The following is a 13,997-nucleotide window of genomic DNA, read 5'->3' on the forward strand; positions in this document are numbered from 1 at the left end:
GTCCAGGAAGGCCTGGTTGATACGGACGCTGTCCTTCAAACCTCCGTCCCATCCTTGGGTTCACAGGAGAGAGGGCTAGGATGGAACCGGGGCTGATCCTATGCAATGCGAGGTCGATAAGCAACAAGTCCTCAACCATGCAGGACAATTTCGCAAGGCATGAGGCGGATCTGGCTTCCTGACCAAAATCTGGGTGCGTGAAGGCAAGACAGTCGTCTTCAAAGATCTGACACCACCCGGGTATTCGGTCCTGCACCAGCCCCGGCTCCAGAGGAGGGGAGGGGTGGCAATCCTGGTCAGAGAATCCTTTTCCTTCAGGACTCTCCCTGCGCCATCGATTTCGAGGATAGAGTGTGTTGGCTTGGATGGGAATCGTTCGAGAACGTGATTATCTGGTTGGTGTATCGCTCACCCACTGCACCTCCGGATTCCCTGCCAGGCCTAACCTTCCTGGATGACAATTTCATTTATCAACTTTCTGACCTACCTGGCTGACAATTTCATTTATTAAATGGTAGATGAACCCACAAGAGGTTCAGCCACACTGGACTTAATAGGGACCAACAGGCAAGAGTTGTTGGATGAGGTGAAGGAGGTGGGGACCCTAGGGGCAAGTGACCATGTCCTCATAGAATTCCTTTTGAGATGGGGAGCCAAGGAAGCTTGTAGCCAGACGCGGTTGTTGGATTTTCGTAGGGCAAACTTTTATAAACTCAGAGACATGATGAGTGTCATACCATGGACGAGAATGCTGAAAGGGAAGGGAGCATGTGAAGGGTGGGCGCTACTCAAACAAGAGCTATTGCATGCTCAATCAATGACTATCCCAGAAAGATGAAAACACTGCAGGAGCTCTAAGAAGCCTATTTGGATGAACAGAGAACTTCAAGAGGAACTAAGAAAGAAAAGCCTTCATCCAAAAGCCTATTTGGATGAAATGTTCAGGAAATGGAGGGAAGGACAGAGCTCTAAAGAAGAGTACCTACAGGTTACTAGGCCATGTAGATCGATCATCAGAAAGGCCAAAGCTGAGAGTGAGCTAAGATTGGCCAGGGAAGCCCATTGTAACAAGAAAATATTTTTCAGTTATGTGAGGAGCAAATGTAAAGTAAAGGAGGCAATAGGGCCACTGTTGGGTGCAGATGGACAAACTCTAACGGAAGATGCAGAGAAAGCAGAAAGGCTCAGCGCCTATTTTACAACTTTTTCCCCCCCAAAGGTCAAAGGGTTTGGGCACATATAGAGATGGCAGTAGCTAAGGGATAGTGTCTGGGTGGCAGGTTGACATGGACAGAGAGGTTGTCGAGAGGCATTTAGCTGCACTGGATGAGTTCAAATCCTCTGGGCCAGATGAAATGCACCCAAGAGTGCTCAAAGAACTTTCCAGAGAACTTGCACAGCCCTTGTCCATCATCTTCGGGACATCTTTAAGGACTGGAGATGTCCTGGAGAACTGGAAGAGAGCAAACATTATTCCGATCTTCAAAAAAGGGAGAAAGGATGACCTGGGAAACTACAGACCAGTGAGTTTGACCTCTGTTGTGGGGAAGATAATGGAGCAGATATTAAAGGGAGCGATCTGCCCACATCTGGAGGACAATTTGGTGATCCAAGGAAGTCAGCATGGATTTGTCTCCAACAGGTCCTGTCAAACCAACCTGGTTTCCTTTTTTGACCAAGTAACAGGTTTGCTGAATCGTGGAAATTCGGTTGATGTCATTTACTTGGTTTTTAGTAAAACTTTTGACAAGGTTCCCCATGATGTTCTGATGGATAAATTGAAGGACTGCAATCTGGATTTTCAGATAGTTAGGTGGATAGGGAATTGGTTAGAGAACTGCACTCAAAGAGTTGTTGTCAATGGTGTTTCATCAGACTGGAGAGAGGTGAGTAGCGGGGTACCTCAGGGCTCGGTGCTTGGTCCGGTACTTTTTAACATATTTAGTAATGATCTAGATGAGGGGGTGGAGGGACTACTCATCAAGTTTGCACCAAATTGGGAGGACTGGCAAATACTCCAGAAGATAGAGACAGAGTTCAACGAGATCTGAACACAATGGAACTGAGCAAGGGGTTGGACTAGATGGCCTGTATGGTCCCTTCCAACTCTATGATTCTATGATTCTATGAGGCGGTAGCTTCCTGGACTTTGCAGTACCCAAGACTTTTATTCCTGGATGACTTCAATGTCCATGCGGACAGGCCCCTTCAGGACTTGGTCTGGACCTGGTGTCAGCCATGCAGCCACTAGGGTTCTTGCAGTTTGTTGCTGGCCCCACCCACCAGGCCAGCCACACCCTCGATTTGATATTTGGTGCAGGTGTAGCAGTAAACCTGGTGGCGAATATCATCGTTCCATGGTCTGAAGGCTCGACTGAGGATACCACCCCCTCCCCGTTTGGGTGACGGACATATTTTAGTCCACCCGTGGAGACTTATGGATTCCCAGAGATTCCTGAATGCTCTGTGGGACCTGATACCCTCCGGTATCTCGCTAACAGCCTTGGTGGAGGATTGGCAGTCCCGCCTTACGGCTGTTATCAACAACATTGCTCCTAGGCGCCCTCTCCGCCTTCGCCTTAAACAGGCTCCGTGGTATACCCAGGAGCTTTAGGAGAGGAAGAGGGAAGTGAGATGGCTTGAGCGAGTGTGGAGGAAACTCGTGACAAAGCTACAAGAACCTCTCATCGCATGCTTATGAAGGTGTATGAGAATGTGGTGAAAGCAGCAAAACGAGACTGCTACGCTGCGGAAATCGTGTCCGTGGGCTCACGCCCGGCAGAATTATTTAGAGTAATTCGGTCCCTTACAGCCCTTGAGGAAGGGCCCCAAATAGTAAGTAAATTGGATTTGAGCTGTGCGGCTTTATCGAGCTATTTCACGGATAAAGCTCCACTGCGATCTACATGCCACGGTTGATACAGTGAGTGAACTGGAGGTTCTGTGCCTGTCCCAGGTGTTTGATGGTTTTAGGCAGCTCTCATTAACCGAAGTGGACAGACTATTAACTTCAGTCAGAGCAGCCACTTGCCCCTTAGATCCCTGCGCGTCTTGGTTGCTGAAATCAGGCGACCAACGAGTAGGAGGTTCCTTGAGGGAGATTATCAACCTCTCCTTAACATCTGCAGAGTTCCTTGAGGGACTTAAGGAAGCAGTGGTGTGTCCTCTGCTGAAGAAAACATCGCTAGACCCGAGGGACCCCGCCAGTTACCGCCCAGTCTTGCATCTTGCGTTTCTGGGAAAGGTGATAGAGCGGGCTGCGGCGGACCAGCTTCTAGCATTTCTGGAGGAAACTTTGGCCCTTGACCCATACCAGTGGCTTCTGACCTGGCCACGGGGTGGAGACTGCGCTGCTCGTCCTGACGGATGATATCCGGCGCTAGCTGGACCGAGGTGGTTCTGCCATACTCGTGCTCTTAGATCTGTCAGCCACATTTGATGTGGTTGACAACGAGATATTGGCACACCGCCTCGTCGGAACCAGAATAAGAGGGACTGCGCTATAATGGCTGGTCTCCTTTCTCTGGAACCGGACGCAGAGGGTTGCAGTGGGGGATGAGTTATCGGAACCCTGCAAGCTCCCATGTGGGGTTCCGCAGGGGGCGATACTCTCCCCCACACTTTTCAACATCTATATGCGCTCTCTAGCCCAGCTGGTCTGGGGCTATGGGCTGGGATGTCTCCAATATGCAGATGACACCCAGCTCTACTTCCTAATGGACAGCTGGCTGGACTCCCCCCCCCAAATACATTTGCCAGCTGTTTGGAAGCAGTGGCTGGATGGCTCAGGCAGAGTCGCCTGAAACTTAACCCCTCCAAGAAGGAGGTCCTGTGGCTGGGTAGAAGAGGGCCGGATCAGGAAGCACACCTCCCATGCCTTGACAGAATGCAATTAACACCTGCACCAAGAATTTGCGAGTGACCTTTGATGCTTCCCTTTCCATGGAGGCTCAGATAACAAAAGTAGCCCGGACGGCGTTTTTCCATCTTCGCCAAGCCAGACTACTAGCGCCCTCTGTCCTCAGATCACTTAGCCACAGTGATGCATGCAACGGTCACCTCCAGTCTAGACTACTGTAACTCACTCTACACAGGCCTGCTCTTGTCTTTGACCCGGAAGTTACAATTGGTACAGAATGCGGCTGCTAGGGTCCTCACTAGAACATCTTGGAGGGCCCACTGGAACGTGAATGCAGGAGACACAGGCATGTCTCCCTGCTGACCAACATTGGCCAAAGGTCCCTGGAGCAGGCAGAGGAAGACATGAGGCTGTCATAGAATCATAGAATCATAGAATCATAGAGTTGGAAGGGACCTCATGGGTCATCTAGTCCAACCCCCTGCACTCTGCAGGACACTCACAACCCTATCACTCATCTACTGTAACCTGCCACCCCCTTAAGCCTTCACAGAATCAGCCTGTCCGTCAGATGGTTATCTAGCCTCTGTTTAAAAATTTCCAAAGATGGAGAACCCACCACCACATGAGGAAGTCACATGCCTTTGGGAAGGCCTTGTTACGCTGGGACCATGAACATGCCCAGATGGAGATGGAGGAGGGCAGGTGATTGAGGAAGGTCTTCACATCCTGTAATGAGACATTCAGAGGGACTGTGGACATGTGAATGCTGCCTCTCGTGTTCCTCATTTCTCTGGGGCTTGGGGAGGGTCTAAAGTTGTGTGATGTCCTATCAAGGTGGTCATATCAAGGAGGCCTATCAAGGAGGCTTGGTGTTGGGGGGGGGAATGCCAGCTGGAATCTAACAATGGGCAGTGATGCTACCTTCAAGATCATGGGGGGGGGGGAAGGATAGCGAATGGGAGGAACATAGAGACTAGAAACTTGGTCGCTTAAACAGTAATTGAACAATTTTATTAAACATTTTAACAACAATAATCTTAACTTTTAAACATCCAACACCCCCCTCCCCACCAACCCAACAAACAACATTCAACAAGCTAGAAGGTTCCCTCCTTTTGACCTCCCCCTCTCCCTCCACAGCTTTTGGAGCTGCCTAGCCATCTTACGGATCTGGTTCAAGGCCTTCTTCTGCCACATGTCTTTGGCCTTTAATTTTATTTCCATCTGTTTTACTGCTAAGAGAAATAAAGGAATACAGTTTTAGAACTAAAACCTCAAGAGGAACAGGGGCACCTAAAGGAGGTGGGAACTATGAGGGTGGGGGACACAAGCACCACTAGCAGCAAGCTTACATGATGCTTCTCACTGTTCCTGGTGCCTCTCCAGGGCCCCTTCCAGCTCCCCAATCTGGGCCAGCATGGTTTGTGCTATGAACAGGTTTAAGAAATAGAAAGTTGAAGTCAATACAAGCTTCATTTTTGCTTGTGGATTGTAATGCCAAGATTTATCACGTCACTAATCATAAATCAGTTGGCGTTCTCTTACATGTTGCCATTGCAGAGGTCCATGGCTGTTCCTCCATCTCCCTGTTGCTGCCTCTCCCTCTGCTGTGGGGGTGGGCTGGGACCCCATCTTTGCAGGAGACAGTATGACTGAAGAGGGGAAAGAAGGAGGGCATTAGATGGGGACTGTTCCTGCAGCATCACCCTAACAAGCATGAATCATAGAATCATAGAATAGAATCATAGAGTTGGAAGGCCATCTAGTCCAACCCCCTGCTCAACACAGGATTAGCCCTAAGCATCCTAAAGCATCCAAGAAAAGTGTGTATCCAACCTTTGCTTGAAGACTGCCAGTGAGGGGGAGCTCACCACCTCCTTAGGCAGCCTATTCCACTGCTGAACTACTCTGACTGTGAAAAACGTTTTCCTGATATCTAGCCTATATCATTGTTATTGAAGTTTAAACCCATTACTGCGTGTCCTCTCCTCTGCAGCCAGCAGAAACAGCATCCTGCCCTCCTCCAAGTGACAACCTTTCAAATACTTAAAGAGGGCTATCATGTCCCCTCTCAACCTCCTTTTTTCCAGGCTGAACATTCCCAAGTCCCTCAACCTATCTTCATAGGGCTTGGTCCCTTGGCCCCAGATCATCTTCGTCGCTCTCCTCTGTACCCCTTCAATTTTATCGACGTCCTTCTTGAAGTGAGGCCTCCAGAACTGCACACAGTACTCCAGGTGTGGTCTGACCAGTGCCGTATACAATGGGACTATGACATCTTGTGACTTTGATGTGATGCCTCTGTTGGTACAGCCCAAAATGGCATTTGCCTTTTTTACCGCTGCATCACACTGCCTGCTCATGTTTAGTTTACAATCCACAAGTACCCCAAGGTCTCGTTCACACACAGTGTTACCTAGAAGCGTATCCCCCATCCAGTAGGCATGCTTTTCATTTTTCTGACCCAGATGCAGAACTTTACACTTATCTTTATTAAATTGCATCTTGTTCTCATTTGCCCATTTTTCCATTGTGTTCAGATCTCGTTGAACTCTGTCTCTATCTTCCGGAGTATTTGCCAGTCCTCCCAATTTGGTGTCATCTGCAAACTTGATGAGTAGTCCCTCCACCCCCTCATCTAGATCATTAATAAATATGTTAAAAAGTACCGGGCTGAGCACCGAGCCCTGAGGTACCCCGCTACTCACCTCTCTCCAGTCTGATGAAACACCATTGACAACAACTCTTTGAGTGCGGTTCTCTAACCAATTCCCTATCCACCTGACTATCTGAAAATCCAGATTGCAGTCCTTCGATTTATCCATCAGAACATCATGGGGAACCTTGTCAAAAGCTTTACTAAAATCCAAGGTTTTGAGTGATCTTTAAAAATTAAGCCAGACAAGGCTGACATACATACTAGTAACTGCAGGCATTTGGCACTTGGGTCTTGGGCTCTATGTGACAGAGGGTTATTCAGCTGCTCTGATGCGCATATAGTCTCACTTTTAGACCAACCTTAGTTTTTCAATACTAATGTACCTTTAGAAGCTGATAATGCTTGGGACAATTTTGAAAAACTGCACCTTAAAAAGGTGAAAATTAGCACTCTTGCAAGGGCCCTAGATTATTTAAGAAACAAAACCACCCCCTCATCTAGATCATTAATAAACTAGTAAATAAGCCCGCTGCAGGCTTAATGCAGCGGGCGCTAGCGAGGCTGGGGAGTCTGGCAGGGCGCGGCCAGGCAGGGCCGGCTCGGGCTCGGCCCGCGAGTCTGGCGGCGTGGCCTACCTTTCCATTGGCGACGCCCGAACTGGCTGTGGGCCAGTGGGAAGAAGAGACGGCCAGGATGCTCTAAGGCAGTGGTCCCCAACCTTTATTAGGCTGGGGACCGGCAGGGCATCGAGCCGCGCCCGGCCGCGCCCGCGGGCTGCACCCGCGCATCGAGCCGCGCCCGGCCGCGCCCGGAAGCCACGCCCGCGGATCGGGCCGCGCCCGCGAACCACGCCTGCGGATCGGGCCGCGCGGGCGCGGCCTGCACGTGCGCAGCCCGGCCCCGATTCCTTCTCCCCCCCCTCCCGCAGTAAGTAGCTTCCCGGGCCGCAAGCTTGCGGCCTGGGAAGTTTTTTACTGCGGGGGGGGGGCGGGGAGAGGGAGCTGCGGCCCGGCGCCATGGCCTTCGCGACCCGGCACCGGGCCGCGGGCTGCAGGTTGGGGACCACTGCTCTAAGGGGCCGCCTCCAGCCTTCGGGTGAGACTCGTCTTGCCTCCTTCCCTGCTTCCCTCCGGTGCGGCTTCCCTCCGGCGGCAAAGGGAGCAACTGCGAGCCGCGCTGTGCGCGGCTCACAGTTGCTGGGGCTGGGAATCGGAGGCACCAATCGGCAGGCGCTGTGCGCCTGCCGATTGGTCCCTCCGATTGTCTGTCCGGAGGATGGGTCCAATCCGGACCCTTCCTCATCACGGACACATCCCGCCCCAGAACCCCTTACCCTTTTATTTAGTCCGTGGCGCCCGCGGCGCCACAGGCGGTGTTAAGATATGTTAAAAAGTACCGGGCCAAGCACCGAGCCCTGAGGTACCCCGCTACTCACCTCTCTCCAGTCTGATGAAACACCATTGACAACAACTCTTTGAGTGCGGTTCTCTAACCAATTCCCTATCCACCTGACTATCTGAAAATCCAGATTGCAGTCCTTCAACTTATCCATCAGAACATCATGGGGAACCTTGTCAAAAGCTTTACTAAAATCCAAGTAAATGACATCAACTGAATTTCCCCGATCCAGCAAAGCTGTTACTTGGTCAAAAAAGGAAACCAGGTTGGTCTGGCAGGACCTGTTGGAGACAAAACCATGCTGACTTCCTTGGATCACCAAATTGTCCTCCAGATGTTTGCAGATTGCTCCCTTTAATATCTGCTCCATTATCTTCCCCACAACAGAGGGATTTGAACTCATCCAGTGCAGCTAAATGCCTCTCGACAACCTCTTTATCCATGTTAATCTGCCACCCAGACACTGTCCTTTGGCTATGGCCATCTCTAGATGTGCCTAAACACTTTGACCTGTGGGAAAAAACAGATGTAAAATAGGCACTAAGCCTTTCTGCTTTCTCTGCATCTTCCGTTAGAGTTTGTCCATCCACACCCAACAGTGGGCCTATTGCCTCTTTTACTTTACGTTTGCTCCTCACATAACTGAAAAATCTTTTCTTGTTACAATGGGCTTCCCTGGCCAATCTTAGCTCACTCTCAGCTTTGGCCTTCTTTATGATTGATCTACAGTGCCTAGTAACCTGTAGGTACACTTCTTTAGAGCTTCCCTCCATTTCCTGAACATTTTCCTTTTCTTTCTTAGTTCCTCTTTAAGTTCTCTGTTCATCCAAATAGGCTTCTTAGAGCTCCTGCAGTGTTTTCGTCTTTCTGGGATAGTCATTGATTGAGCATGCAATAGCTCCTGTTTGAGTAGCGCCCACATGCTCCCTTCCCTTCCAGCATTCCCGTCCATGGTATGACACTCATCACTGTCACTGACACTGTCACCACCACTAGCTTTATTGTTGCTCAGACTTCCTAAGACCCATTTGACTTCATATTCCAGGATGTCTGGCTCCAGGTCAGTAACTACCCCATTGTGGTTATCAGGGATATTAAGCTCGCTCTTGTATAGTTTTCTGTATAATTTTGCCATTTTTTAAAATCTCTTCTACTTCTGTGAGGTCCCTACCATTTTGATCCCTTATCATACCCATCCTTGCATGAAATGTTCTCTTCATATCTCAAATTTTCTTGAAAAGATCTCTGGTCCTCCCCATTCTATTGTTTTCTTCTATTTGTCTGCAATGTTCATTTAAGAAGGCATTCTTATCTCTTCTAGCTTTTCTGTGGAATTCTGCATTCAATTGGGTGTATTTCTCCCTTGCCTTTCACTTCCCTTCTCTCCTTAGCTATTTGTAAAGCTTCCTCAGACAGCCATTTTTATTTCTTGCATTTCTTTTTCTTTGGGATGGTTTTAGTTGCTACCTCTTGTACAATGTTGCAAACCTCCATCCAAAGTGCTTCAGGCACTCTGTCTATCAAATCTAATTCCTTAAATCTATTTGTCATTTCTACTGTATATTCGTCGGGGATATGATTTAGTTCATACCTGAGTGGCCTAGTGCTTTTTCCTACTTTCTTCAATTTAAGCCTAAATTTTGCAACAAGAAGCTGATGATCTGAACCACAATCAGCTCCTGGTCTTGTTTTTACTGACTGCATAGAATTTCTCCATTTTTGGCTGCAGAACACATAGTCAATCTGATTTCTGTGTCTGGTGATGTCCATGTGTAGAGTCGTCTCTTGGGTTGTTGGAAAAGAGTGTTTGCTATGACCATTGTATTCTCTTGACAAAATTCTACCAGCCTGTGGCCTGCTTCATTTTGTACTCCAAGGCCAAACTTGCCTGTTATCCCGGTTATCTTTTGGCTTCCTACTTTAGCATTCCAATCCCCCATGATGATAAGCACATCATTTTTTGGTGTTGCTTCTAGAAGGTGTTGTAGGGCTTCATAGAACGGGTCAGCTTCATCCTCTTCAGCAGCAGTGGTTGGGGCATAGACCTGGATTACTGTGATGTTGAATGGTTTGCCTTGGATTCGAACTGAGATCATTCTGTCATTTTGGGGATTGCATCCCAAGACTGCTTTTCCTACTCTCTTATTGATTATGAAGGCTACTCCATTTCTTCTGCGAGATTCTTGTCCACAGTAGTATACCTGATGGTCATCTGAATTATAATAAAGGGGGCATATATGGTCCTCTAAAAAAATTGGAGGGGAAAGGCTATTTGTGCAGCTGGGAGCAGATGCGCAGATAATTTAAAAGAATAAAGCTAGACTTTCTCAATAGCCTGGAGCAGTGGGGTGGTGTGCCCAGGGTGAGCACCCCGTTCCACCACAAGATGATGCTGATCTTGGAGGCTTCAGGGAGGCTCCCACTCAAACAGCGCAGGCACATGGGTAAAGTTTTTGCTTTTATTAAGTTGCTTAAAAAGTGTTATGATCTTTAAGTCAGCAGATGCATGGGGAGATCTGCAACCTTTATCCTGTGTGTGTGTGGGGGGGGGGTTGAGAGGGGTGCTGTGATGAAAGTTGGGGATAGAGCTTAATAAGCAATATAACCCTCACAGAAATGTGAATTTGGCTACTAGACAGCCATCACCCCATTTCCACCACGTTCAAGTTTCATTTAAAATGTTCTGTTTCCCTCTATGTGTCCCTCCATGGAATCAATGTGCAAATCCATGGTGACACACCTATTGGGCGAAAAACGCACACAATTTCATGATTCCAACCAACCTAGTTTCCTTTTTTGACCAAGTAACAGGTTTGCTGGATCGGGGAAATTCGGTTGATGTCATTTACTTGGACTTTAGTAAAGCTTTTGACAAGGTTCCCCATGATGTTCTGATGGATAAGTTGAAGGACTGCAATCTGGATTTTCAGATAGTCAGGTGGATAGGGAATTGGTTAGAGAACCGCACTCAAAGAGTTGTTGTCAATGGTGTTTCATCAGACTGGAGAGAGGTGAGTAGCGGGGTACCTCAGGGCTCGGTGCTTGGCCCGGTACTTTTTAACATATTTATTAATGATCTAGATGAGGGGGTGGTTTTGTTTCTTAAATAATCTAGGGCCCTTGCAGGAGTGCTAATTTTCACCTTTTTAAGGTGCAGTTTTTCAAAATTGTCCCAAGCATTATCAACTTCTAAAGGTACATTAGTATTGAAAAACTAAGGTTGGTCTAAAAGTGAGACTATATGCGCATCAGAGCAGCTGAATAACCCTCTGTCACATAGAGCCCAAGACCCAAGTGCCAAATGCCTGCAGTTACTAGTATGTATGTCAGCCTTGTCTGGCTTAATTTTTAAAGATCACTCAAAACCTTATTAGCCAAACCAACAAAAGCTGAATTTGGGTGGGCATAAAAGCCCCCCCCCCACAAGTAGCAGAAGGCCTACCTGCTGCTACTTGTCCAGCCCTCCTATCTGAATGTGCAAGGCAGTATCCCCACAGACCTCCAGTAGACAGAAACCATGCCCACCACACCATGTCAGAATTCCAAAGGTTCTGGATCCTCTAGTGCAGTGGTCTCCAACCCCCGGGCCGGGGACCAGTACTGGTCCGTGGATCAGTCGGCACTGGGCCGTGGCTCCTTCTCGTCCTCCTCGGGCGCTGCCCTACCATTCTGCCGCTGGCTCAGCTTTGGTGCTCTCCAGTGGCCGCCATGGCTGGGGCTCTCCCTTGTTGTGGCACTGCACAGCTGCTGCTGGCGGCGCCTTCCAGCGGGTGGCAGGAGGTCAGGGGCACCGGTGGGAAAGCAAGTAGAACCAGTGGGAAAGCAAAGGGCTCAGGCAGCGATGTCCCTCAGCAAAAGACTACCTCCCTGGGCCTCAGTAAAATTGTCAAGCGTTGACCGGTCCTCGGTGATAAAAAGGTTGGAGACCACTGCTCTAGTGCTCACAGATCACTCTACTAGCTTTCTCCCTTAAGATATTCAGAGTGAAACTTTCACAGGTGTCCATATTTTCTGGAATATGAATTTAGAAGGGACAGAAGAGTGATAAGAAAATCCCCAAACCAGGTTGGTAACAGGAAGTACAGGTCTTGCTCCAAGGGTTAATGGGGGTAGACAGAAGAGAGTGGTGAGCAAGGGGTTCAGATTAGTCTGTCCCCCAAGGAAGGGTGCCTTAGTTGGTCATCTCTCCCATTCAAGCACCTCCAAATGATTCCCTTTCTCAGGACTACAGATCAGTGCCCTCTTTCACATTACCGTTCTAAACCAGGGGCCATTCCGCACTTATTCTTTGTGGCAGGAGTGTGGCAAATTGAAATCGCTACTAATTTGCAGTTATACACAACGACAATCTGCCACACTCCTGAAACCGATCCACAAAAAGCGCTTCGTTGTAGCGCTTTCAGGGAAATCCCAAAAGTGGATTCACCCTCCGGAAAGTGCTACACTCTTGCAACCAATCTGCAACACTAGCGGAAAAGTCCTGTGCATTACCATTGTTGCGGTTTCTGCAAAGTCCCTCCCGCTGGCTCTCTCTGATCTTCCGGCGAAGCGATCGCCATTTTTTTTTCTCAGAACGAGCGAAGATCAACGCATCTGCGAGCCTTCGTTTACCCAGCGAGGCTTCCCTGGCTGCAGTCCCTCCCCAGAGCTGTTTTAAGTCACCAAGCACCAAGCACCACACAGCCCCGTTTGCTGGTTTATTTTCCCTTTATTTTTCCCTTTATTTTCGGCCGAAAATTACGCCCGTGCGGGGGAGGGGTATTTTTTTTTTCACTTGGGGGGAGCGTGGCAACGATGAAATGGCAGCTCAAACACCACCTGCTAGCTAGATTGGTCTCTCCGTTGCAACGAATCAACGCAGATTCGTTGCAATGTTTTTTTTTTTTTTTACCTGCCTTAAATGGAAAGGGGCTTTTCGGGAGCATGATAATGGCCGTCCATTGGCTGCTCGTTTGATTGACGGCCAGGGGCGGGACAAATCTCGGCAATATCGCTTCCTGGCTAGCAATTTTTGCCAAGACCGGAAACCTGTGGGAAATGATAGAAACACAACTGGATTCCACTACAAAGGCAGGTATGCATAACGACAAATTCCACTATTTAAAATGGTGTTTTTTCATTCCGCAACCAATTTGCAACATAGATCCTGGTGCGGAATGGCCCCAGATGTTACCCAGGGCCATTCCGCACGACTTTAATATAGCACTAGTCTTGCATTTTGTTTTCGCTACTAAAACTACGTTCCGCATGACATCATGAGCAATCTGCAACACTCCTGCAACACTAGTGCCAAAATCGCTTAGTTGTAGCGATTTCAGGGGAATCGGGAAAAGTGGATTCACCCTCAGAAAATCGCTACACTCTTGCCAACAATCTGCAACACTTGCGAAAAAGACATGTGCGTTCTCAATATAGCGGTTGCAACAAAGTCCCTCCCTCTGGCTCTCTCCTCCGAACTTCCGGTGACGCAATCGCCAATTTTTTTTCCTCAGAGCGGGGAAAGCAACGAACCAGCGAGGCTTCATTCACCCAGTGAGGCTTCTCCGGCTACAGTCCCTCCACAGAAGTGCTTTAAAGCTCTCCTAAGTCTCCAAGCACAACACAGCCACCTGTTCGTCAGTTCCCTTTAATTTAGGGCAAAAATTGTGCCCGTGCACAATTTTTTCCACTCGGGGGAGTGTGGTAATGATGAATCGCCAGCTCACATGCTAGCTAGATGGGTCTCTACATTGCGAAGAATCAAGGCATATTCATTGCAACATGTGTGTGTGTGTTTTTTTTTAACTGTGTTTAAAGGGAAAGGGGCTTTTCAGGAGCATGATAACAACTGCCCATTGGCTGTTCCGTTTGATTGACGACCAGGGGCGGGAACAAGCACAGAAAAAAATCGCTTCCTTTCTACCGATTCCTGCGAGACCGGAAACCTGTGGGGAACGAATGAAACACTACTGGATTGCACTAAAATGAAGGTATGCGGAACGCCGAGATTCCACTACTTAAAATAGCGTTTCCGCTTTGTGAAACCAATTGGTAACATTGGTCCTTGTGCGGAATGGCCCCCAGTTTTGACTAAAGTGA

The 13,997-nt window shown here is 48.6% G+C and overlaps 1 protein-coding gene across 6 annotated transcripts in view; it reads right to left on the bottom strand.

Annotated features, from left to right (window-relative positions):
- Positions 1–4,952: 4,952 nt before the first annotated feature.
- SLC44A2 (solute carrier family 44 member 2 (CTL2 blood group)) overlaps positions 4,953–13,997 on the bottom strand; it is a 97,654-nt gene continuing 88,609 nt past the window's right edge. For 2 of the 6 annotated variants that reach the window (XM_077346125.1, XM_077346129.1), the window contains 2 exons: positions 5,408–5,514; positions 4,986–5,289 (listed from right to left, as the gene is read on the bottom strand). In XM_077346125.1, coding sequence (XP_077202240.1) covers positions 5,137–5,289; positions 5,408–5,514 — 260 coding nt within the window. In that variant the 3' untranslated portion in view covers positions 4,986–5,136. Of the gene's footprint in view, positions 5,290–5,407; positions 5,515–13,997 lie in introns of all 6 variants that reach the window. The other 4 variants (XM_077346123.1, XM_077346124.1, XM_077346122.1 and 1 more) reach the window with 4 other exon arrangements.

This window comes from Paroedura picta, chromosome 7 (genome assembly GCF_049243985.1).
Source record: "Paroedura picta isolate Pp20150507F chromosome 7, Ppicta_v3.0, whole genome shotgun sequence".
Classification (NCBI taxonomy): domain Eukaryota; kingdom Metazoa; phylum Chordata; class Lepidosauria; order Squamata; family Gekkonidae; genus Paroedura; species Paroedura picta.